The 25565-nt window shown below is 47.5% G+C and overlaps 4 protein-coding genes across 4 annotated transcripts; 3 read left to right on the plus strand and 1 right to left on the minus strand.

The window, feature by feature from the left end:
- The first annotated feature begins 243 nt into the window (after positions 1 to 243).
- LOC117833367 (uncharacterized) lies at positions 244 to 3130 on the plus strand. The gene is made up of 2 exons (XM_034712827.2): positions 244 to 626; positions 2105 to 3130. Exons 1-2 carry the CDS (start codon positions 542 to 544, stop codon positions 2905 to 2907), a joined length of 888 nt encoding a protein of 295 aa, XP_034568718.1. The 5' UTR covers positions 244 to 541; the 3' UTR covers positions 2908 to 3130.
- A 177-nt stretch (positions 3131 to 3307) lies between these two features.
- LOC117833366 (PP2A regulatory subunit TAP46) lies at positions 3308 to 7561 on the plus strand. The gene is made up of 9 exons (XM_034712825.2): positions 3308 to 3889; positions 4001 to 4123; positions 4302 to 4388; positions 4476 to 4580; positions 4782 to 4943; positions 5615 to 5650; positions 5777 to 5848; positions 6629 to 6906; positions 7161 to 7561. Exons 1-9 carry the CDS (start codon positions 3734 to 3736, stop codon positions 7393 to 7395), a joined length of 1254 nt encoding a protein of 417 aa, XP_034568716.1. The 5' UTR covers positions 3308 to 3733; the 3' UTR covers positions 7396 to 7561.
- A 1503-nt stretch (positions 7562 to 9064) lies between these two features.
- On the plus strand, positions 9065 to 9982 carry LOC117866701 (probable calcium-binding protein CML35). The gene has a single exon (XM_034750972.2). It carries the CDS (start codon positions 9227 to 9229, stop codon positions 9764 to 9766), a length of 540 nt encoding a protein of 179 aa, XP_034606863.1. The 5' UTR covers positions 9065 to 9226; the 3' UTR covers positions 9767 to 9982.
- A 3072-nt stretch (positions 9983 to 13054) lies between these two features.
- On the minus strand, positions 13055 to 13582 carry LOC117833226 (secreted RxLR effector protein 161-like). The gene has a single exon (XM_034712655.1). The coding sequence runs from the start codon at positions 13580 to 13582 to the stop codon at positions 13055 to 13057; it is 528 nt and encodes a 175-aa protein (XP_034568546.1).
- Positions 13583 to 25565: the final 11983 nt, after the last annotated feature.

Here is a 25565-nt window from a genome sequence, read left to right on the forward strand (position 1 = left end):
CATAAATAGTTAAAAATGTTGAATATTATATTTTCTTATAAAATGTTGATCTTGTTTTTTAAAATGTTCAATCAAGTATATTTAGATGTTGATCTAACTTTTAAAAAATGTTGAATCTGATTTAGTTGAAATGTAGAATCTGATTTAGTTGAATGTTGATCTGAACTTTTAATTGGGCTTCGTGGGCTAGCTACCTCCGGTAGCTGTACAGCCGTACAGGAGCCCCCCGAATAAAGGCCGAGGCAGCAGCGCACGTTTCAGGCTCGGCTTCGGCTTGCCGTCTCTTCTTCCTCGCGCACTCGCCGCGCAGCTCTCTGCTTGCCTTTTCCGCTCTCGGCTGTGTAGATATACTCCTGGGCACGTACCCGTCGGCGGCCCCAATCTCGCGGCGCAATGGATTCGTAGCCGCATCGCAAGCTAGTTCTTGGGGAATTCTGGTTGATTGCCATTGGGCTGCCTTGGTTTGGTGCCGCCGCCGCCGCCGGGAGCTCCGGCGAACCCTTGAGTTGGGTGCTGGGTGCTCCTCCTCTTCCTGCTCCCGATGGGGGGTTGGAATCGGTCGCGGTACGTGAGGAGGCAGCCCGACCGCTCCCGCCGCCCGCCTCCTCTCCCTCCGCCTGATTACGGTACGGACGAATGCCTGTTTTCTTCTGATTTGGGTTATATCATCCCGTAATCTCTTGCTTGGGTTAGGATTGGTTTAGAACTTGTTATATCTTGGTGTTTACTTCTTCATTCTTGCGGAACGGAGATTTGGTGACTTGGTCATTGATTCAGACTTAAAATCAGAGTTGCCGATGTAAACTAACCTGTTGCTTTAGGCCGCCTCATGTGTCTGTTCTTGCCACTGCAGAATGTTACAACGAAGTGTCAGAAAAATGCTAGCTTTACTTGACTATCGCACCTATTGCAGATAAACATTTCCTAGGGGGGATAGGAATAGGGAGGGTATTGGTGTATTGCAATTGCAGCTTTGCCAATTTGTAAAGTAGGCTGTATTTTCTGGCCACAGTCCATTTTGCGCAATTTATCATCTTTCTCAACAATAATTTATAATTGGGGTTCAAATTGGTAATGACTAATGAGGGAAAATTAACACAAAATATTTTGAAGATGCATGGAAGTACAAATCTATACTATCAGGCAGTGTATTTTAAGATTTTGAATGTTCCCCCTTCTAGTTGGCTACAATACAACTGTTCATTTCGCCCTTTACATAAGTCCAACAACTGGGATCTTCTGGATTCATGGCTCACTTCGCGCCTTGCGCGCCATCTTTGATTACTTTGTCCTTTTGCGCACTTTGTCGAAATGCCTAGTTGCTAGTCCCTTCCTGATCAAGTAATATGACCATCTTTTTCTCAAGCAATATGACCGCAAAATTTGTCTGCTGGATGACACATGTGCACTTTCTTCTTGCTTACTAATTATTATCATTAAATAAATGACACGTTAAATCCAACTGTATATGAAACAGAGACCTACCTGTAGAAGGAATGGTGCCATTTAAGGATCAAACCCTTTATCAGGAATTATGAATAATTCCTTTGTTTAGCAGTCATTCATGTGAATGCAGAGGAAGTAGAAAGCCATCCATGCAATTAATGAGTTTGTATCCTAGCTGGAGTGGCTTGGCTTATGAAAGAAACACCTTATAGCTATAGGCTCTGATGTTAGTAATCCTAGAATGTTGGATTACATGGACAAGCTAAGTTTTAGCCTTTAGGGATATGGTTTTGGTTTTATTGTTAGGGCTTTCCTTACCATTCGTAGTACTGACAGGATTTGTAGGGATCAAAATAGAAAAAAAGTTAAAATTAATTTTAAAATGGCAGGGAATACTTCCGCCATCACCAGTGACAGGGATACTCAGTTTCTACCCATATCAATAATTTGAAATAAAAAGCCTTTTTCTCTTTCAGGTTACTGAACTCATTCTGAAATTTCTGTTATCTTCCAAATTTGCACGGCAAAGTACTAATCATTAATCAATCTAGCTATTTATGTTTTCTTTTGCTGAATGCAGTAGGTTAGCAAATTCTGTATCATCCTGTATTACCATGACGGTTTCATAAAATTCTAACATTTATTTTCATATACGCAGGACACGAGCACTGCCCAGTCCCATTATGGGAAAGGGAATTCTGCAGTTACGTTGGCAACATTTCCTGGCAGAGGTTCTGCGAAAACAAGCAATATGTTTCAGTATATAATAACCTTGAGCAGTGGAATGATTCAGGAGCCTTTGAGAATTTTCAGAATGCAAAGGCAAGGTTCTGGTCTTATTATCATGGCCAACCTTCTGATATTCCTTTGTCAGGCCCTGATATGTACATTGATAAGGTCGACCACCGCTGCAAAGTTGATCCCGAGTTGGTAGCTGACCTGGACAAGGTACGGCTACCATTTGATTCAGATTATTCAGGCCCAGCTACTGGATCGGGCAATGCCGAGGCAGTTAACAAGTGTACCCAGAACGAATCTGGAAACTGGGACATCTACATAGAAAAGCCAGCTGAAGTGAATAAGTGGGACTGGGAGGCCAGTCTAGGATCCAAGGCTATTTGGGGAGGGAACAATGAATCTTCCAGTAAATGGGGTAATGGCAATTCCGGTTGGGGTGCTGCTTTGGAGAAGCCTAGTTGGCGCGGCTGGAGCAATGAACGGTATGCATCAAACAACAGGAATGATAGCTTCTATGGTGGATCGAACAATAATAGGTATTGGGATGAGGATCCAAGTCACACGTCTGGAAGAAAACGGAACAGCAGCGGGTACTTCCAGCAGAGGAACAATAAACAGAGGAACCAGGATGACGGGCACCACCAAAGAAGCGGCTGGCAGGATCATAGAGGAAGAAATAAGGACTGGCGCCCATTGAACAAGAACAACAGGGCCTGGGAATAGAAGGTGGCTGGTCCAGTGGCGAAATCGCCATGTTTTGTTGAGAGATGAGTAGTTTGTAGCTTTTGTTTTGAAGTAGGCCAGTGGGCTGCTGGCAAATTGGTACGTGTAAATATACGTTTGAGTTGTGCTGTTGCTCTTCAGGAGCTGTGGTCCTGTTTTTCTTTTGTTGTAATGGGAGCATGCCCCAAAAAGGAGTTTATTGCAAAGGAAGTTCACCTGGTTATACTTCTCTCCATTAGCTCTGTTCATCGTTTCTGGAAGATTCTAAAAGGAGTTTAGTTTCTTCAAGTTGAGGTTTTTATGCTATGGCGGCTTTCGAAATAGCCAAAAAAAAAATTGGCATCCGTCACCTCCGCCGATTTACTCCTCACCGCTGAAAGTCCAAGCTCACGCAGTTGCCCGTGTGGCCGTGTCCCAACGACAATGCGCCGGCGTACGGCCCAGGTGTTCCAGCTACACCGATCCCCCCACAAATCTTGACGCCGGCCAAGTCCCCGGCCGCCACGCCGCGCGCGGTCGCCGACACCCGGGGAGGAAGGGAAAAGAAGCCGTGGAGGTGCAGCCCCCACACGAACACGACGCACCGGAGTTTTGGTAACCCGAACATTCTGGCGTCTCCACGGTCCACCACCACACCAAAGCCAACACGACCAGCCCCCTGCTCTGTCTCCCTTCACCCGCGGACATCACTTCACGAGCTCTCTCCTCCTGTGTTTCCTCTGCTCCCTGAGAATCTGCCCCGCCTGCCGGGCCGGGCCGCCTCTAGGGTTTTCCCGCCGATCTCTCGCTCGCTTCCGGCTCCGCGAGACAGCCCCGTCCGATCGAAATGGTGGAGGTGGAGGAGGTCGGGAACAAGATGCAGTCGCAGATGCGCCTCCACGCGGCGGCGGCGGAGGACGACAACGCCGACCTCCCGCTCCCCGCCCTCTTCGACAGGGCATCGCGGCTCCACGGCCTCGCCTCCAGCTCTGCCCTCGACCAGGTTCCCCCCTACTCTGGATCGTTTCGTCCTTCTCGTAATCGCCACCAACAACAGGAGATTAGGCTCTTCGGCGAGTGGTGCTTATTACGTGCTTGATTTTGTGCTGGGCAGGAAGGGATCCGGAAGGGGGTAGAGCTGCTGCGGCGCTGCGACGAGATGGTCAGCAAGCTTGGCCTTTTCTCCCCCAACGAGACCAAGGAAGACGTTTCCACCGCCAACCTCAAATACCTGCTCGTACGAACCCCACCCTCCCTTAAGTTCATGAAACAGGCCATACATGACACTAGACGCCTTGTCATTTTGTCAGTGCAGCTTTGATCAAAACAATGCTAGCATGCTTACAACTATGTCAGCATTTCACAAATTCAATTGTTAATATGCTTACGTCTCTGATCTTTTGTTGGTAATTTAGGTCCCATACTATCTCGCAGAAATGACTGAGAAGGTTGCACAGGAAGATCGGATTCCGATTCTTAAGTCATCACAGAACCATTTGAAGGTTAGCAATCTGCCCTGCCACATTGATTCATTTTGTCAGCACATCACCCATTCCTCATGTACGGATCACTCCTTTTTGGTTCCACAGGAGTTCATTGCTCTATGTGAAGTACTAGAGCTTATTCCACAGGATGAGCTTGAATTATCTAGACAGAAGCAGCATGATACTATGGCAAACAGAAGAGCGCAGAAGGTGAGGCCAAATTACTTTTTTTTCGCTCTTAACATAAACACTGTGCACTCTATAATAGAAAGCTAGGAGGACAATAAACGTGTGATGTGAGATCCTTCCATTAAGCCTGCAAAATCTGGGGCACAGGCTGCTTACTCTTCACTTCTTTTTGACTTGGTTAATCTCCTGTAATTTACTCTGTTTCTCATTTCTGGAGCCTAGATTGCCCGGTTCAAACGTCAAAAAGCTGCAGAAACTAAGCTTCAAGAGATTAAAGAGAGAAAAGAAAGGCGTGGGCGTTCATTGAGGGCAGCTGCTTTATCTGCTCCTGTTGAAGCTGGGGAGGAAGATGCCTTTGAGGATGATGGGGAAGAGGAAAGAGAGGTTAGTATCCCACACCTGGAAGGTGTTCTGTGTTGAATCATATGTTTATTCTGGTTTCTATATTTCAGCATATTTCAATTTAAAATTAGCTGTGCGGTGATATACTAGAGCATATAGCTTTGCTCCCAGTGGCAGGAGGGATCTTATTTATTTTTTTCAAATTAAAATGAGCTGTGATATACGTACTAGAAAAGATAGCTTTGCTCCTCTTGACAGGAAGGATTTTATTTTAATATTTCAAATTAACATGAGCTGTGATATTCTAGAAGATGAAACGCTTTTCCACTTGACATGAGGGATTTCATTTAGTAAGTCTAATGCTTGTAGGGAGCTTTCTGAATTCGATGCATGCAGCTAGTTCTTAATTACCTACAGGAAGTCAACCACATGCCCTGTGATGCTCCTTTTAGTGCATACCAGGCCCATGAGGATCTTGTTCTCTCTAGTGACACTTGACACATAGCTACTATAAAATTTATCCCATAGAAATAAATCTTCACTGCAAGGTCTTCAAATTTTTAATCCTTATTCTTTCTATCTACACATAGTGTTTTCATATCTTATCGATGTGTGTTTCCATTTTCCAAAGCTTATACTATTACCTTGCACTTCATTTTTATAATTAATCGGAACATATGCTCTGGTTCTGATTTACTTTTGCCATGCTGCAGGCTTGGTTAGCTACTATCTCATTGGCTCTCTGCAAGGTTAGTCTGCTAAGAAATGTTACATAATCTGATTTCAGAGGGTTTCTGTTTCTCAAATTACAGTGCTTGCATTCATAATATTTAACTATTTAAGCACTAATAGATCTGTCGTTATTCTTTATGTAGGCCTTTGATCTTCTCGACATGCTAAAGAAGGAAGAAGAAATGCTTCTAGCTGTAAAGGAAAGAAAGGAAAAGGTAATGCTGATGATAGTGATTTGGTTATTTCTTAAAAAAAATTATATCAACCTAGGAGGAGCTAGGCGATTTTTCATTAAGAAGAAGAAATAGGCACCCAAATTCGAGCCAGAGGGGACTCAAACCTGGGTGGTTAGAGTGCACGACCACACCTCCAACCCTAACCAGTTGAGCTAGGCTCACTTCCTGATTTGGTTATTTCTTATCAGTAGCATCTTAGGCCGATCATTTTTAGGAAACTTTTTCCTTCTGAGAATGTTGGATTCTCAGGCTATCATGCCTCACATAAATATGATAAATGCATATAAGTTCTGCTTTGTGCAATTTGGATGGGATATATTGTTAGCTATATAGTGAGGAAATTTCAACTTGTAAGCAGCCTTAAGAAAAAAAATGTTCGTATAGGAATTACAGTAGCTTTCATGTATATCAATGCATAAAATTCTAGAGTAGCTGTGTTAACCAAAGGTGTGATGTCTTCTGATTGGCATCTCTTCATATAGCTTCTTTTCTTATGATTGGGAACAACTACAGGAGTAACAGGACACTGGAAACATTCCATCCCATGAGTTTTTTTTTATTCAGGGAATTAAAAAATATTTCATATAGTGTGAATCTGATCTTTGACTGGTTTGTGCATATTTATGAAGAAACTGTGGCTATTAAAATGTCTTCATGTGATCCTTTCTCAACATATAATCCAGTAGATTTTCTACCCTCAAAAAGCAATCACTTTCATTAAACAGAAATTTGCCTGAAGTAACTTTTCCATTTCTGTAGGACGGGAATGCATTTGCTCGTGAAATGCTTGATGAACGTACACAAAAAGCTGAAGCATGGCACCATAATGCTGCAAACCGTGCACCATATTCCAAACCAGCTGATCCAATCACTTGCGCAACATTTGCTCAAGACGTCCTTGAAGGTAGAGCAAGTGTTTCACAAGCTCATGAGCACAAACACCAACCCATGATATTTGGACCTGCAAGCCTTGTTGGTGGAGGACTGACCAGTGAAAGGGAAAGAATGGCAGCACAAGTTTTTCAGCCTGGTTACAGGTATGCCTTCGAATACAGCCAAACACTGCAATATTTGCCATTTTCCGTATTGTGCGTCTCTGCTAATGATAACATTAGCTAACATGGAATGAGCACTATTTACCACGATCCCTAATGAAACACATTGTTAAGTTACAATGTCATACTGATAAATCAGATCATGCACCTCTGGATTGATCCTATACGGTCCATGATTTATGTTTCATGGAGCATTGTTGGAGCTAATGAGAGGTACCCTTGCTGTCACTATATAGGCTGCCAACAATGAGCATAGAAGAAGCTGGTTTGCGCGAAATGAAAATGATGGAGAAATGGCAAGAAAGGACTGCAAATATGATCAAAGAAGCAAACTCGGCGTGGCACAAGGACGGCACTAGCTCAGCCCAAGAGGATGAGGATGCCGAGGAGGCCAAAGCAAGAGCATGGGACGACTGGAAGGATGACAACCCTCGTGGTGCAGGCAACAAGAAGCTCACTCCCTGCGGCTAAACTGCTTGCATTTACTGAAATTCCCCCTTGTGACGAATGTTTGAGTAGATTATAGAATGTTTGATTTTACTAATGTCCCAGCTATGCCTTTTCAGTAACGTTCTGTCTCTATAATACGATTCCATTGATGTGCAAGTCAGTAAGTGCATGGTTCCTTTTGCTTGAAGAGGGGTGCATGGTTTCATGTGTTACTGAAAGTTGGTAGCATCTTCTCTGTTATTGTTATCATGTGCCGTTCATCTGACGTCGAAGTTTTGTTTGCCACATCCGTCTGCGAGGCCCAACCAACTGGCCCAGGGAGAGCCCACTCGTCTCAGCCCACTGGCTCTCTTCCCCCATCTAGCGCCGCCGCTGCATCCAACCCTACGCCGCCGGTTGTCACCGCTACCGTTGAAGATGAGCTGCGGCCGGAAGCTGAGCCGCCAGTCTCTGCATCTGGTTCTGCGTGAGGGCCGCGGCCTGTACTCGCTGAGGCACCTTGACGTGCCCAACCTCTTCTACCCATCAACGGCACAAGCACTCGAAACAGAGGCCAAATCCGAGACAACGGAGAAGCTGCAGAATGGCATCGACAAGATCCGGAGCATCGGCCGTCTGCCCGAACCCAGCATCCACTACCAACTGATGCCACAGCCATCGGAATCACACGGCGCAGCTGCAACAAAGGATGGCTGGGCCTTTTTGGCTTTTGCTGTTTTCAAGGACGAAGACGAGGACGAGGAGGCAGTGCAGGAGCCGTAAACGCGGCCGAAATTCCTGACGAGTTTCCGAACCAACTCACGCTCATCAAGGTCACGCTGTCTGTACCTAGCTCGCACACAGTCGTCAGGTTAGTTTCCTGGAACTTTACGAAACGCAAATCGGAAGTTTCCTGGGACCTTCATCAACCAAGTCTCCATGACTAGTAATCATCCGTAGGATATACCGTGTACGACACCAAAACCAACATAACCAGTCCATTAATCCATGACATATGTGATGCTGGTGAAATTTTTTGCTAGTATATAGTGTATGCTCTGTGCTGCCGTCTCGAGACGTCCCCGTCACTGCACTGCAAGTTCTTCTAATCAAGCTGGATCGCCTAGTGGTTAACAAAGTTCATTTTTTGTATCGGCTAACTGTTGACCATCGCTACCAGGATCAGTACATCGTTGTCCAGCCACTATTTTAACTAGCTAGCACAAATTGCTTCAAAGTAAAACTGATGCGTTTTCAGGTCGGCGGTGGCGGCACATGTGGCGGACGTATGCCCGATAAACCTCTTGCCGGTTACTTTTTTATATGTAAAAAAAAAACTTTTTTGTGTGCATACCATCACCTTGTCCTGCCTTGTTTCATGTTCGGTTTTGGCCATTTGCGTTTGGTAACAAGCGGTTTTTTTGACGGAGGCGTCGAGAGAGTTGAGAGTTCAAGTTAAAACCCTCATGAGTTGACGTCACAGAGGGACTAGTCGATCACCTTGATGCAAGCGCAAGTGATGGATCTCTTTGGTCTCATGCAAACGCATCCATCGCATCAGCCGTAGGAGAGTACTAGCTTGCTAGACGAGAGAAGCCTTCAAAGCGGAGGAGGCGAAAGATTCGCATCGCCATCCATCGCCATCGCACGCACAGCACAGGTAGGTCCCCGTGCGAACGGCCGTTTTTTTCCCGCGCCGGGCGCGAAGCTTCGCGGAAGCTCACTCGGTCGATCGTCTTCGTCGTCCCGCGTTCCTATAAACGCATCGTCTTCTCCACCCCTCACCTTCCTGCCTCCGTCCCTTCTATACCTAGAGTCCTCCTTCGATCATCTCGTCGATTCGATCCCTCGGGTTGAAGGTAGCATCACCGCCATGAAGCTTGGCGTGCCGTTCTTCGGTTCCTCCGGCGCCAAGAAGGAGGTCAGCAAGAGGACGAGGTCGAAGAACGGCAAGAGCGCCTCCTTCGGCTCCACCGCGTCGTCTTCGTCCGATGAGTGCGCGACCGTCACGACGCCGCGCACCGTCCTGCCGCCGTCGGCATCCGGGGCCAAAGGAAAGCCGGCACCCGTGACGAGGGCGGACCTGGAGATCGCCCTGAGGAGGGTGGTCTCGAGCGAGGCGGAGCTGGCCGAGATGCTCGCCGATGCGGAGGGGTCTGGGATCCTGCTGGAGGAGATCGCGGCCGAGGCCCAGGCGGCGGACGAGGGCGAGCTAAAGGAGACGTTCGCGGTGTTCGACGCCGACGGGGACGGCAGGATCTCGGCGGAGGAGCTCCTGGCCGTGCTCGCGTCGCTCGGCGATGACCGGTGCTCCGTCGAGGACTGCCGGCGCATGATCGGCGGCGTCGACGTCGACGGCGACGGCTTCGTCTGCTTCAACGAGTTCACGCGCATGATGACGCAAGGGGTGTGAGATGTCGGTGTTCGCGTGCCGTTGGTCTATATTTGTGTTGCTTTGTTTGCAGCTGTTCTTTGGTTGCCGACCATGCATGCCAATACTCTGTATCCTCCGTCGTGCGAGGTGAATCCCAACAAGAGTGCCTACCTTTTTTTTTGAAAATGGAATTGTCTGTCGGAATTCGGTATATGTATAGCTCCAAATACAAATTCATTTGTTTGGCTTGGCGAATTGAGTGTTTTGATACGTACACAACGTAGAGCCAACACTGATAATCAAAGAAATACATAGATACGAGGGATTCACCTGGCTCATTACGTTGTAAGGATATACCTAGTTTGAATTCCACTCCATAACTTGGTAGAGTTTGGATTCTAGAATTTATGTTTATTATTCTGTTTCTCCACTGAATCAGAATCAAATCATCCAATGTTCATTTATCCTTTCATCGTATAAACACATTCATTCATAGGATCAGAAGGGCTGCGTGCATGTATTATTCATAAGGTTGAGTGTCATGCGTGTATGTAAGCGTACTGTGTTTTGAAAAAAAAAATATTGTGCTATAATATTCGAGGATATTGATTGAATTATCTTATGCAGACTAATTTTTATGCTTCTTGATCAAGAGTCTAGATGTCTAATCGACTTTCATGTGTAGAAAAATATAGGTCCCATACTAGTATTGTATTATGATACGTGAATTTAAAGTTTGGGGCATTTGTACTGTGATATGTTTGGTTCATCATTGCTCCACCTTTTGTTGCATTGTACCGGACCATTAAGTCTGTGCATGATGTATCACCGTCAACAGTCTTTGTGTCTTGTACCAGTCAGTACTTTGTAAAATCATACGGCGTTATTAATTAAATGCAGTATGACCATACAAGTGAATATCTTACGACCATGGGTTCCAATCCTGCCATGAGACGACAGCGGTATATGCTCCTGTGTGATAAAATTACCGATCTGTCAAAAGAAAATGAGAATCTCCAGGGCAAGATTTGTGATACTTGACAAAGGTAGATTATGATATGCTAGAATCTTGGCCACCGAATTTGTTACTTCATCTCTGAAAATCTAAGTGACAAAGGCAAAGTGTCTATGCAACCAAAAGTTTGGTATCAATTATCAAATCGAATGACGGCCAAAACTGATCAAAACTACCTAGTTCCAGAAAACCAGATTTTAGCCTGTTAATCATCAGGGAGATAAGCACAAAAACTCTCAGACCGCAGGTAAGTTTAAACATACATATACCTCGTGATGACTGGACCGGTGGCAGTGTTGCAATCTGTCAGTAACATGTGCTGGTAGCTGGGGGAAACTGACATCTGCAGCGCCGTATGCAAATGCAATGTAACTTTGATCAGAGTTTCCATGTCCACACTCGCAACTTTACTTGAATTTCAGGGTCCAACGCTGCACGCCTACACCCTATGGTCTGTTTCCACGTGCAAAGAGAAAGGCTAAAGCCACTCGCCGTTGACTGCCCTGAATACTGCTCACTAGTCGAAAGCAAAGTGCCATTCGTGTTCACTTTCCAACGAGACAGGATACGATTCGGCTTCACCTATTTTATGCAAAACGAGGCACAACGTTCTGTAAGCTAAGGTTAAAATGAACAAAAAAACTAGGTGAAACTACTATTTTCTGCTCCACCAGCTTTGACCAGTAAAACCGTTTTAGAAAAGCTCTCCCAAACGGCCTTGCGACGTAAGGTGTTGCGTTGCATTGCATGCATCACCATCCCATCCGAGAAGATATAACCATGGCTATCTTTTGAATAATGTATTTGAGTATCTATGTGATTATGAATTAATTATTAATTTTAATTCCCTCCAACCTAACAAATGAGGTTCAAAATATAATTAAATAAAGAGAAAATTGTACCCACCATACAAAAACCCATCAGTTGGATCTTCCCCCATAATTTGTCAAATTAAATGAGTGCACACTGGCCCAACAATTTGTAAAATGCTCAATTTAGTTCAATAACTTGACTAGTAGGTGCAAATTGGTCCAGCTTGTAAAATGCTCAATTTTAATGTACTCCCTCCATCAAAAAAAGAATGCAATTCTAGTTTTTTCTTAAATCAAACAATCCTAGATCAAATTTATATAAAATTATATAAGGACTTACGATATCAAATGAGTATCACTAGACTTGTTATGAAATATGTTTTCATAATATGCTTATTTTATATTATAAAAGTTATACTATTTTTTATAAATACGGTCAAAATTTGAGATAGTTTGACTTAGGATAAAAATAGAATTGCTTTCTTTTTAGGACGGTGGAGTATTAACTAGGCAAATTAAATATACAACAGCGAGAATGTTGAATGACATGAGCTCAATTTCATTTCTCTCTAACACTCCATACAGTCAATTCAAGCACATCGTAATCATGGTTCAGAACGCAAGCTAATACAGAACGGGAGCTGCTGTACATACGCCCATGCCCATGCATGCATGCAGCAGCTCCAGCTCAGCAGCTCTGTCAGCTCCGCCGCCGCCACCGTGGCCTAGGAGCCGACAAGCCGGCCGGCCCTGTGGCGGCACGCGGCGGGCCTCCAGGCGGAGACGGAGTAGAGCAGCTTCCGGTGCCAGCAGAAGAAGAAGGCGTCTCTGTTAGCAACACGCCGGAGAAACGACGAACACGTCGCCGGCGAACTCACGGCCTAGACAAATGCAAACGCACGAACACAGAGGACACAATTTGCGTTGTCAACTTGGTAGCCTTTCCAGGTCTATTGCATTGCTTAAGTAAACAACTATAAGTAAGAAATTAGGCCCTCACAATCAGGCCGGCTGTACAATCACTCAAATGCATATTGCTAAATTAAGCTACCAGCTAAACTAGGAAAACACAAATCTAGCACCCAAGGATTATTCTTAACAATCTCCTCCTAAGCCTTGTGGTGTGAACTGCATATATCACTCAGGCCAATCTTAGAATGCAGCTCATGGAACTTGTCTTGCCAAGCGGCTTCGTCAGAATGTCGCCCAGCTGTTTTTTTGCTCCTGATGAACCCTACCTTTTTTTGATGAAACAGGAGGGGATGATCATCCCCTGCTGGATATATATTAAAATGAAAGAACAAAAGTTGTAGAATTACAAATCAAGAAACAAAGAAGGAGAGAAAGAAAATCAGAAAAACTACAATGAGTGCTCTAGCCATTCAAACATTGATTGTTTCCAAGCCTCTTTTACTCGCAGACCTGCTTCAGCAAACTCCCGGACTAGATGATATTTCACTTCAATGTGCTTACTCTGTCCATGGAGTACTAGGTTTTTAATCAAAGCAATGGCGACTTGTTGTCCACCCTTAGTATTGGCGCTCTTGGTGCTGATCCTTGCACCTCTGCTAGCCCTCTGGCTAGCCACAATGCCTGAAAAGCAGCATTAGCAGCTGCTATGTATTCTGCCTCACAGCTTGACTGTGCCACCACCTTCTGCTTCATCGACTGCCAGGTGATTGGGCTGCTGCTGAGGAAGAAAATCACCCCAGTCGTGCTCTTTCTAGCATCGACATCACCAGCATAATCGCTATAACTGAATCCCGTCAGGCGTGCCTCCTTCTCCTTCTTCCTGCCAAACCAGAATCCCCAGTTCTTGGTTCCCTCCACATAGCGCAGGATGTGCTTCACTACCACGAGATGATCCTCGTGTGGCTCTTCCAGGAATCGGCTCACATACCCAACAGCGAAAGCAAGGTCAGGGCGAGCGTTAACCAGATACCTTAGGCTCCCGACGATGCTCCTATATGCGGTCGCGTCGACCGCAAGCTCTGAACTAAACTTGCTCAGCTTCAGACGAGACTCCATGGGCACCTGATAGGGATTGCACCCTGTCATGCTGCTTCTCTCCAGGAGCTTGGCGGCATAAGCTCCTTGGCTGAGCAAGATTCCACTCGCACTCTACTTCACTTCAATGCCAAGGTAGTAGTGAAGTAGGCCAAGGTCACTCATCTTGAATGCATCCGCCATCTCCTGCTTGAACTGCTTGATGTCGTTGCATCTTGTGCCGGTGATCACCGGATCATCGACGTACACTCCGACCACTAGTTGCATGTCATCGTTCCGCCTGGCATAGATGGCGTGCTCCGAGGGGCTCCTCCTAAAGCCGAGCGACAGTAGCGTGTTGTCCAGCTTCACGTTCCAGGGCCGCAGTGCTTGGTGCAGCCCGTACAGCGCCTTCCGCAGCTTGAGCACCTTGTGCTCCTTGCCGGTGATGACAAAACCGGTTGGCTGCTCCACGTACACCTTGTCCTCCTGCAGGTCGCCGTTTAGGAATGCCGACTTGACATCCATGTGGTGCACCTCCCACCCCTCGTGCACCGCAGGGGTGATGAGCAGGCGTATCGAGTCCAGCCGCGCCACCGGAACAAACACCTCATCATAGTCGATGCTGTGCCGCTGCGCGTATCCCTTCACCACGAGACGTGCCTTGTGCTTGGACACCGCCCCGTGTTCGTCCCTCTTCACCTTGAACACCCATTGCAGCCCAATCGCCCACCGCCCAGGTGGGAGATCAGCGAGAGACCAGGTTTTGTTCTCTTCGATCAACTCCATCTCCTCCATCATCGCCTTCCTCCAGCTCGGGCTACGCTTTGCCTCGTCAAACAAGGCAGGCTCGTCAGAGCTCATAGTGTGCAGCTCCTCTACAACCAGTGCTTGCGGCATGAATCCGAGCAGCGACGCTAGCCCAAGGATGTTGTCGATCTTGCAGAACCGAAGCGGAGCATCCTCGTCGTGGTCGGCGTCCAGGTAGTTGTCATTCCTACTGGCGGGGGCGGCGAGGCAAACTCCACTGCCTGCACCCCGCCTGACCCTCCGATGCCTCCCCTGCAGTGGCGTGTGGCGATGGCGACGGGGTCAGCTCGCCGTCTCATGGAGCCTCCCCAGGTGCCTCGATGGTGCCCTCAGCCGCCGGAGTCGCCTGGCCCATGATGGAGTATTGCACTGTGAACACGTCGTCATTGCCACCCGTCACGCCAGAGTTGCCGCTCGTGCCCCAGTCCCACTGGGCTTGCTCATCAAACATGACATCCTACATCACATGGACACTCTTGGTGACGGGATCGTAGGCGCGGTACGCCTTTGTTTCGCGCTTGTAGCCAACGAAGACCATCTTGCGGCCTTGATCCTCCAGCTTCTTCATGTGAGGCTTCGTGTTGCAGATGTAGATGATGCAGCCGAACGTCTTGAGGTCGTGCACGGCCAGCTTCTTCCCGTGCCACACCTCAAACAACGTCATCCCGTCCACGCTCTTTGCCAGGCTCTTGTTCAGTACATACACCACCGTGTTTACCACTTCGCCCCAGAACCAGCCAGGCAGCCCTTTCGCCTTGAGCATGCTCCTCGCCACCGCCACTACAGTCCCATTCCGGCGCTCCACCACGCCGTTCTATTGCGAACTGTACGGCGTGGTGTGTTGCCGGTGAACGGCGTCCGCCGCGTAGTACTCTGCGAACTCGATCGAGGTGAATTCACTTCCTCGATCAGTTCAGAGAGCCCTCAACTTGACTCCAAACTCGCCTTCTGCTCGCGCCTGAATCTCCAAACTCGCCTTCTACCCGCGCCTGAATCTCCTTGACGGTAGCCGCAGCATGATCCTTCGAAGGAATCGTGGCTACCCACATGTAACTACTCAGGTCGTCCACCAGCAACAAGAAGTACTTGTTGCTCCTTAGCGTCACCGGTGCGATGGGACTGCACAGGTCCCCGTGCACTAGCTCCTGGAGCTGCCACGCACGGTACTCTGCTTGCGTCGGGAAGGAGGTATGCCTCTGCTTGCCTGCCCGGCAAGCTTCGCACACCCGCTCCACATGGCCGAGCTCCAGCAGCCCTCGAACCAACTCCTCTCGAGCCAGCTTCCACAGCGCTGCCATGTTGACGTGGACAAAACGCTCGTGCCAACGCCACGCCACCTCATCATCGCATCCGTACACCGCCAGGCACACCGGCTGTGCCATATTGATGTGGAGCATGTACAACCGGTTTGCCATTCGCGACACCTTCGCCAGCAGCTCGCCTCCAAGCTCCCAGATCCTCATGACCCTAGAGTCGATCTTGATCTTGTACCCAACCTCATCAAGCTGCCCGATGCTCACGATGTTCGTTGTCAATCGGGGAATGAAGTAGACCTCGGCGAACGAGGTTGAGCAGCTTCCGCGCCAGCGCGTCGGCAAAGATGGCGGCGAGGCCCTGCAGCGTGTAGGGTGCGTCCAGGAGGCTAGCTGCGTGATCTGCTCTAGGCAGTGGTTGGCATGATTTGTGGAATGATCGAGTACCAGCGCAGGCTTACCCCCAACTCCTCTCCTTCACCAAAACGAAGGAAATTTCCATTCAGAAATCCCAGGAAATAGTCGATGTTCAGAAATTGTTTCACCTTCCCCTCTCATCTCAAGCTCTTGATCAGTTGATGCAGCTGGCTGTTAGTTTGGAGGATTTATTCCTCAACAATGATACAGATATATGGACATACATTTGGGGCAGTCCTTATTATTCATTGTCAAAAGCTTATCATTATCTCACTAGTCATAGACAGGTTCATCAAGTCTTTAAATGGCTCTAGAAATCACGATGTCAGAATAAGCATAAGGTTTTCTTCTGGCTAGTTCTCAAAGACAGACTTAGCACAAGAAATGTCTTTAGAAGGAAGCAAATGGTTCTACCTTCATATGATTGTATACTGTGTCAGCATGGTGGGGAAGAAACATTATTCCATCTCTTATTTGGATGCTCTTTTGCACAGGAATGCTGGATACATTTAGGCTTATTTCCTAACATGTTAGATGAACCCTACGCTATTCTTAACAGCTTCAGAATTCAGCTCCAAGTTCAATTTTTCATGGAAGTCATAATTATCATGTGTTGGAGTATTTGGATAGCTAGAAATGATCGGATCTTTAAAGGAATCACTCCTTCAGTCCAAGGCTCTTTGTTTCATATCAAAACTATTTTTTACTCAGGTTATCCATAGAGTAAAAGATGATTGGAAGCAACTTATGTCTGAATGGCTAGAGCAAACATTGTAATCTTTTAGATCTTCTTGTTTTCTTTCTTTGTTTCTTTATTTGGATATGTACAGTTTCTCTTTTCTTGTTTCAATATAATATATAACAGCAGGGGAACTCCCCCTCCTATTTCTTAGAAGAAGAAAAAAGGCGCCCGCGGCCACCTCGGCGGCGCACTGGTACAGAAGGCCAATGAGCCGCACGCTCTGCTGGTCGTGGCTCAGGTCCTGCACTCACGAGCCGTACCCGTGCGGCAACGGTGAGTACAGCGACGACACCGTGTCCTCCAGGAATATGTCCATGTTCAGACTTCCAGTTTTGGAGGTGGCTATGGCGAATGGATTGCTGCACTGGATGTAGCGGTAATGAAGGCGATCGAGGACTTCATTGTTGGATCTTGTTGTGTTCTTGGTGTGGCGACAAATGTTGCAAGACTGCAAGGTCTCCGAGTTCATACGTTCCTAGGTGGTAACCTTGTCGTGGGATGCCAAAGGGTGCGATTGGTTCCTGCACCACCTCGGATATATATGGCTCCCCGCGTGCGACCTCCGGACGATTGGTTACCTGAACTCGTTGCTGGGGCCTAGCTCGTGGCGTGCAAAAGCCGCCTAGAGCCTGGCTCCGGCGATGCGGCCGAATCCTTCATTTCCCGGGAGCCAGGCTCCCGCGGTACGCGGTGGAGCGCGTGGGTGCATGCACGGCGGTCAAAACAACTATGCGCGTGCTGCAATCAGAGCAACCGAACAGCGGCTCTGTCTGGTCAGGATGCATGCATGCTGCTATCCAATCAATGCTTCCTCGCATCAACTCAGCCAGGCTAGCGGGGGCCAGGTTCCTGGAAACGAGCAAGGCTTGGCAGAGAAGGAAACCAATCAGGCCCAAAAGAGACGAGGCAGAATTGGATTCATATGCAGCAAGGGCTAAGTGATAGTCGCCTGCATCTCGGTGGAATAACTAGGGAGATTGGAATTATTCTCTTGGAAACATATCTGCAACTTTTGGATCATGAGTTACCAGACAATTTTGTGATCAACTCCTCGGGTCCAGGCCATTGCAAGTGCATCCGCAATGCAAAATTGTATGGAGATACAAAAAGGTTGGCATAAAACTCAAGCTATGTATTTGTTTTCCATGAACAACCAGCGAGGTTCATATGGTGCTAACATGGCTCCAAAATTTGCATTCATGTGGAAAGTAGATTTTCCCAGAGGACAGGAAGCACACACTTCAGTTTTGTTAGGTTTACAAAATGTTGGTGATTGCAAGATGGTCCTTCTTGGAGTACTCATCAGCAATGGACCTAATGCTATTGTTCTCGACCTATAATGCTAACTTCTGCTTCTGTTTTGTAGAAAGTTTAATGTAGGGGAAGACAGCGAGGAGCAGGCCCTATGTGTTATGTTTGCTAGGAAAAACATGGCCAACGTAAGGTGACGTCTAACATCTTAATATGCCATTATAGGAGCTTATCAGCACAAATACACAATGTCAAGGGCATGTCTTTGGCAACTTTCAAACAAATGGTGCTCTCTACTTTATGTTCAGCTGGAGATCCAAAAGAAGAGTACAATAGAACTTAGCGAAAACAACACATTTCACATGAAAAAAATCTGTCATAAGGAGATGTTATTTTTTTTATATGAGTTTTGAGAATAACATCAGCTTACTGATTTAGAGGTAGTAGTGATTCATGTGATGAAATAAGAGGATAGCATCAACAAGAAAATGGATCAAAGACATTGCAATTTCTCATTCTTCTTAGATGATGGAGCAAGGTAAGTACCAATATGGTTTCCTTTCTGAATAATGGAAAAGGGACAATTTCAACGGAGCAGAGAAGTAATACATGCATATGATCAGTCCTTTCGTTCGGAAAGAAATTTTATTATCTGGATTTTATGGCCTTGAAGTAACGGATGATTCAAAGCTGTCTGTCGATTTATATCAATGCAATCGTAGACACCACTGTCCTATGCATTTGTAATGTTGCTTTGCTGTGGTTACTTAGCAAACCTATATGTCCCTCCTACTTAGCAAAGGATGATTCAAAGCCGGAGAAGTAACCACTGTATTTGTAATGTTTCTTTTGTGACTCCCTACATATTTCATTTCTTTTATCACTCTGTTTGGTTACTGGAATGTTATCTATGCACCGCTATGGTCAGCCACCTGCAATGTAGAGTGGGGCATCTGTCAATAGTTTTCTCTCTAATTCTTTTAAGGTTTAAAAGATGGGGGGAATGGAAAGCAAAATGGCTATGCTGTTCAATGGTTTGATGCATTAGCCAGAACCTGTTCCTGAACATTAGCCTTGAACAGGAAAAGAAGAACGAGTAACATGCAGACACTGATAGGGCAGTGAGATTCCAGGGATCTGAAAGGTTCAGGAACATATGTACACCATGCACTGATCGGGGTCAGGTATACAAAACTGCAATTGAGCTCTTTACCGCCATCCATGCGTGTTGCTGATTGTAATCTGATCAGTTATCAGCACAAAGAAACCAATGAATTTGCCGCTGAACTTTGTAGTGCAGGAGCGATGTATTGTGCAGAGATACCATTTGCGGACAGACAGGCGCACCGGCCGTGTCATTCAAGCTGCAGCATAGTGCCCAAGCTGAGCTCACGCGCTGTTCTGGACAGGAGTACGGTGGAGGCCGCGGCCACCGTCGGCGAGGCTCTCAAAGCGGCGGTGTTACATCGTAGGAGAACAGGATGGAGAACCAAGGCGGCACGGACCTGCACCTCGCGCGCGGGGGGCATTCCACGGCGAGTATATATAGGTGCGAAGGCGCCGAGAGGGAAGGAGTTGCTCGAGCACGGGTTCCGTTGTTGTCTCGGACGCGGAGACGACGACCTGCGGTGGGAGCACAGCGCATGTACGCGAGCAAAGCTGTTATCTCCGACGAGGCCAGGCGCGACGGCGGCGGCCAGCGGGGAGCGCGCGCTGGACCCAGGGGTGGGACGGTAAATGAAATACCGTCCCCGGACGGTATTTCATTTCCCGTCCGGGCCCTAGGCCAACCTGGACTGTTGGATTGCATTCCAGCGGCCAGGATCTGGAGACCAAGACAAGCGGATCGCCACGAGGAGATGAGCTTGAGCTTGAGGCGGCGCACTTCCCGCCCGCCGACCCCGCGCTCGTTACGGGTTTCCGCCGACGCATCCGTGAGCGCCACCACGCGCCACCATGCTCGCCTTCCTCCGCGACGCCCTCATCCCCATCTCACCTTCTGCTCACCCCGACTCACTACTAAAAAGTTTCTAGAGGCGGTTGAAATAGCATTTGCAGGAACTAGCGCGCTACCCGCTTCTAGCTTCCGCAGTTACAAGTAATTGTTTGTAGGAGCGGGTAACTGCCTGCCGCTGTAAAGCCGTTTCCAACGCCCTTGGAAATGGTATCTTCAGGGGCGGGTCACGTCATGATCCGTCCCTGTAAACTATTCTAGAGACGGGTGATGCCATCACCCGCCCCTCGTAATAGATTAAAAAACAAAAAAGAAACAAAAATTAAAAAGGAAAAAATCGTGCGCCACGCCGGCCATCTCGAGCCCCGTGCCACAGCGTCGTGAGCCCCATGCACTACCCTAGCCACGCCAGCCGACGCGGGCGTCCGTGTGCCGCGCCGCCCACCGTGAGCCCCGTGCGCTAGCCGCCGGTAGTAGTGCGCTGTGAGTCCCGGGTGCTGGCCGCCGCGTGCCACACCCGCGTACGACTGGCTCCTTGCAAGCTCCTTGCCATGGCTCTCTGCAAGCAAAGCATGCACGCATTCAAGTTGACGTTCAAAGATGAAGTAATGCAACTACCTACGCATGCAGCATAAAATAGAGTAACGTGAGAAGTCAGTACCTACACTGTGCATTGCGAGCCTCATGCACTGGCCGCCACGCGCCCCGCCGGCCATGGCCCCCTGTGCACCGGTTGCCACGCCACCGCAGGCCCCCATGCCGTGCACTGTCGCAGGCCCCAAGAACGCTGCCTGCCGTGCGCCCCTGAGGCCACTGGGCACCTGCTGCTGTTGCTCGGAGCCACCGAGATAGGAAACAGAGAAGAGAAGTGAGAGAGGAAACAGAGATAGGAGAGAAGAGAACTGAGAGAGGGAGAATTGAGGGAGATAAGGTAGAGAGGGTATCCGGAGGAATGTTGACCAATAGGAGTGCTTGGTTTGGATGGTGCAGATTGATGACGTAGCAACGAACTTATAATATATTTTGGACTATTAAACAATTTTAAATGAAAAAGTTGTCAACTACAAAATTTTAGATGTTGTCGAGCTCTACAACTTTGATATAAAATTTATCTTCATCCGAGGTCGTATGAAAAAGTTATGATTTTTTTTGCAGAAATTATTTCCAGGCATCACCCGCCCCTACCATTATTTCTCAAATTTATTTTTATTTTAAAATATATTTTTGAGCTATTAAATGATTTCAAATACAAAAGTTGTCAATTATAAAGTTTTATGTCTCGTCGAGCTCTACAATTTGATATAAAGTTTGTATTCATCCAAGATGACATGAAAAATTTGTATTGAAAAAATGCATTCATTAAATCCATTCACATGTACTCACACATATACTTATACATTTTGAAGTATTATACAATCTCAAATTGAAAGCTTATCAATTTCAAAGTTTTTGTGTTATCGAGCTCTTGAAGCTCCGTACAGCTGAAGTCATTTGAAAAATTCAAAAGTTTTAGATTTTGAAACTAGAGAACTTATAATAATATTTTAAAGTATTAAACAATCTAAAATTGAAAAATTGTTAACTTCAAAATTTTAGGTCTCCTCGAGCTCTACAAGTTTGATGTAGAGCTTATATATAGCAAGAGTCATTTGAAATTAAAAAAATTAGATTTCAAAAATAGAAAACTTAGAATGACATTTTGGAGTAATAAACAATGTCAAATATAAAAATTTCAACCACAAAGTTTTAGGCTTCATCGAGCTATACAATTTTAATATAAAGTTTGTCTTCATCTGAGGTCATATGAAAAAGTTATGAATTTATTTCCACGGGATCATTTCTAGGGCGGATCATGTTATCACCTGCCCCTAAAAATTATTTTCGGGAGCGGGTGATGCCATCACCTGGTGGGTGATAGGGTGACTTGCCTCTAAAAATAAGTGCCATTTACAGGGACGGGTCACCCCATGATCTGCTCCTGCAAATACTTTTCCAGGAGTGGGTCGGAAGCTACAATAACCTCGCTTTTTTATAGGTATGGGTAGCAATTTCGCTCGTGGCATGACCGTACAAATTGTTTTTTATAGCGGCGGTCGCTCCTCCTCACCTACCCGACCTACTGCCGGCGCCGCCATACCCGTACAGTCAGAACACTGCCGCGGTACTCTTCGGGCAACGGCGACGGCGGTCACCCCGACAGCTGCCTGCGCCTACTTGTCAGAGGATGACGGCCACATGTGATCGGAATCCCAATGGCAACGTCGATTTCGCGCCCAATGCCCTTTCAGTCTCGAAATCCTAGTCTACAAATTCTAAAGAATTTCTTTAGAAACTGTATTCATTCATGCAGCGTTGCTGATTATACTCTGATAGATAACCAGCACAAAGAAACCATCAATTTTGCCGCTGAACTTTGCAGTGCAAGGGCGATGTATTGTGCAGAGATGCCATTTGCAGACAGACGGGCGTAACGACCATGTTCGTCAAGCTCGAGAAGAGTGCCCAAGCTGAGCTCATGCGCTGTTTTGGACAGGGGCACGGCAGAGGTCGCGGCCACCGTCGGCGAGGCCCTAAATGAGGCGGTGTTTACCTCGGAGGAGAACAGGACGGTGGACCACGGGGACGACAAGGCGGCGGCGACATGCGCGCCACGGGCCTGCACCGCGCGCGCGGGGAATCCGCGGCGAGTAGGCGCGAATGCGTCAAGAGGGAAGGAGTTACTCACTTACTCGCGCGCAGGTGGCATTGTGGCCTCGGACACGGAGGAGAGGATGACCTGTGGTGGGAGCGCAGTGCATGTACACGAAGCTGCGATCTCCGATGACGCCCGGCGCGACGGCGGCGCCAGGCGGGGCGCGCGCGCTGGGCACCAGGGTGGACGGTATTTCATTTACCGTCCGGGTCTTAGACTACCTGGACCGTCTGATCACATTCCCGCGGCCAGGATCTCGAGACCAAGTCCAGCGGATCGCCACGACCGCACGACGAGCTCGCCGAGGTGCCGCGCTTCCCGCCCGCCGACCCCGAGCTCGTCAAGGGCACCGACCGGCTTCCGCCGCCCCGTTACACGAGCGCCACCGCGCACCGCCCGTGCTCGGCTTCCTCTACGACGCCTGGATGGGCGCGCGCTTCGTCACCGCCGCCTGCAACTTCCTCGGTCTGTCTGCATGAAGGAAGCATTGGCTGCCCAGCGGAGTCGGCGGCGCATCGTTGGCTCGTTGCGACCGCACGCAGACGAAGGTGGGCACTGGTGGGCTCAATCGAAGATGCGTTTGGAGCCCGACCGCTCAACCGAAGACGAGCGGGCTATGTGGGCCATTAGCTACGGCCTAGCCTTGGCCCATAAACTGATTGAAGGATCTCCCGCTCCTTTTTTCTCTCTCTTTTGCTATCCACAAATTTTGCATTTGGAGGATGAAATTAGTGTCCTCACATAAAGGAAATATGCACAGAAAAAAAACATATTGCTTCGCCCAGTGTAAGATGTCATCCAGCATAAACCATGCTCCTGCAACTGCAAGGCTACAAGTAGTCAATCTTCACCAGAGCTAACTAGTCTAATCTAGAATCAATCACTCACTCAGTCTTGCAATGAGCTCATCAGCTCATGCAGGTAAGTGTTACACGGTATTTTACTCTCACTCGGCTGAACTGCCTTTTTTTATTTGAAAACTGGGCAGTCTTACATAGGTTTGATTACTGAAATTTAAATTCAACTCAAATCTCACTGATAGCGTGCTTAACATAGATAAACTAGGATACACTTGGACTGCCGCAGGCTTGCCTGCACAGATCCATTTCCTCCTTGATCAATGTGTGAACTTGCATCGGCGCCATCTCCTTTCCTTGAAAAATTATTCGGTTGCGCTCCTTCCAGAGATTCTACTGCTGCTATCATCCTCCTCTGCTGCTTTGGCAATACTCTAAGGGCCTCTCCAATGTGTGGTTCTTAGCTGGTTCTATATTTTTCTCTCTCTTATGAAACCAACACCGCGTTCGGCAGCGCTTATAGCGGCTGCGGCTGCTGGCTGCCGTTGCGGCTGCTGCAGCGCTGCAGCTGCTGCTGCTGCCGCCGGGTGTGCCTGTTAACGGCCGTTTGGCCCGCCGGGTTTGCCTGGTAACGGGCCGTTTGGCCCACATGACGGTTAAGGTTAAACTTAGTCCGGTTACAAAAGCAATTTATGCAGCAAACCAATTAATCAAGTCTCATTTGCCTACTCTTTTTTAGAAAATGAAACAATTACAACGTGTGGGACTACAAATCATAAGGGAATTGTTGATACTTAAAAAATATAAGGTTGTTAAAAAAACCGAAAATAAATTGTTCCTGTACCGATAGTAGCGAGGGAGCGGTGACAGCTTATCCTTAGCAATTTCCAAAGTGGTTTCCCTACGGATGCGCTGCTACGTTCGAAAATAAAATTTGTAGCGGTAAATGCAACTACACCATTTAAATGGTGGCCGGCAAACATAACAAACACACTCGAGGGTACGATCGTACACACAACATATTACAATTTCGTACATACAAATTACAACATGAACGTACACAACATACATCCCGTGTCTACATCAACGAGATTCCCGCCGCAATCCAATCTCGGACACTGCCCATATCAGGTGTAGCATTAGCTGCCACCCATTCGGACACCGCATAGTCCGGTTCTCGCGCCCTGGACGATCCTGCAGAACTGTCATTGGCAAGGTCCAGCAAATAATTATGCAGTGCAAAACAAGCAATAACAATCTTCGTTTGGCGTTCTCTTGAATATAGTGGAACTTCCCGCAGAATGTGCCACCTCGATTTCAGGACACCAAATGCGCGTTCCACCACATTGCGAAGACTAGAATGGTGAAAATTGAATTTCTCCTCCAATGTGTCCGCCGCCCTTCTGCTAAACTCCTCCAGGTGATACCTCGTATTTCTATACGGCCCCAGATACCCTTCGCGAACTGCGTAGCCCGAGTCGACCAAATAATAGCGGCCTGCAGGTAATCACAAACAATCAACAGTACTGCACCACATTTTCCAAGTCCAGCTACATGTGCACACTTAGAAGTCACATACCTGCAGGTGGATGTGGGTACGTCCTTGCCGACATACAGTCACGCAAAACCGCCATGTCGTGACACGAGCCTGCCATCCCAGCTCCTACGTACGTGAATCGCATGTCCATATCGCATATGGCTAACACGTTGAAGCTCGTCCATCCTTTTCTGTTTAGGAAATCCACACGGGACTCACGCCCGACAAGTACTGGAATGTGCGTGCTGTCTAAAGCACCTATGCACCCATCAAAGAACGGTGCATATTGGGTCAGCTTGTGATTGACCGTAGAGTACGCTTTATCCTTTGGAGCGATGACTTGCTGGGCAAACGAATACATTACATTTGCCACATGCGCCATCTTCCTACTAACTGTGTCCAAACTCCGGTCAAACCTTTCTCTAATCTGACGGCAAGCCTGCTGTGTCGCACACGCCCACACAAACATAGCTAACGCCTCAACAGATTCTACCCCTTGTGACGTTTTCAACCCATGACTGCTAACCAACATGTCATGCAACTGAAGGAACGTGTCGGGATACATACGAAAA

Source organism: Setaria viridis, chromosome 8 (genome assembly GCF_005286985.2).
Source record: "Setaria viridis chromosome 8, Setaria_viridis_v4.0, whole genome shotgun sequence".
Lineage (NCBI taxonomy): Eukaryota > Viridiplantae > Streptophyta > Magnoliopsida > Poales > Poaceae > Setaria > Setaria viridis.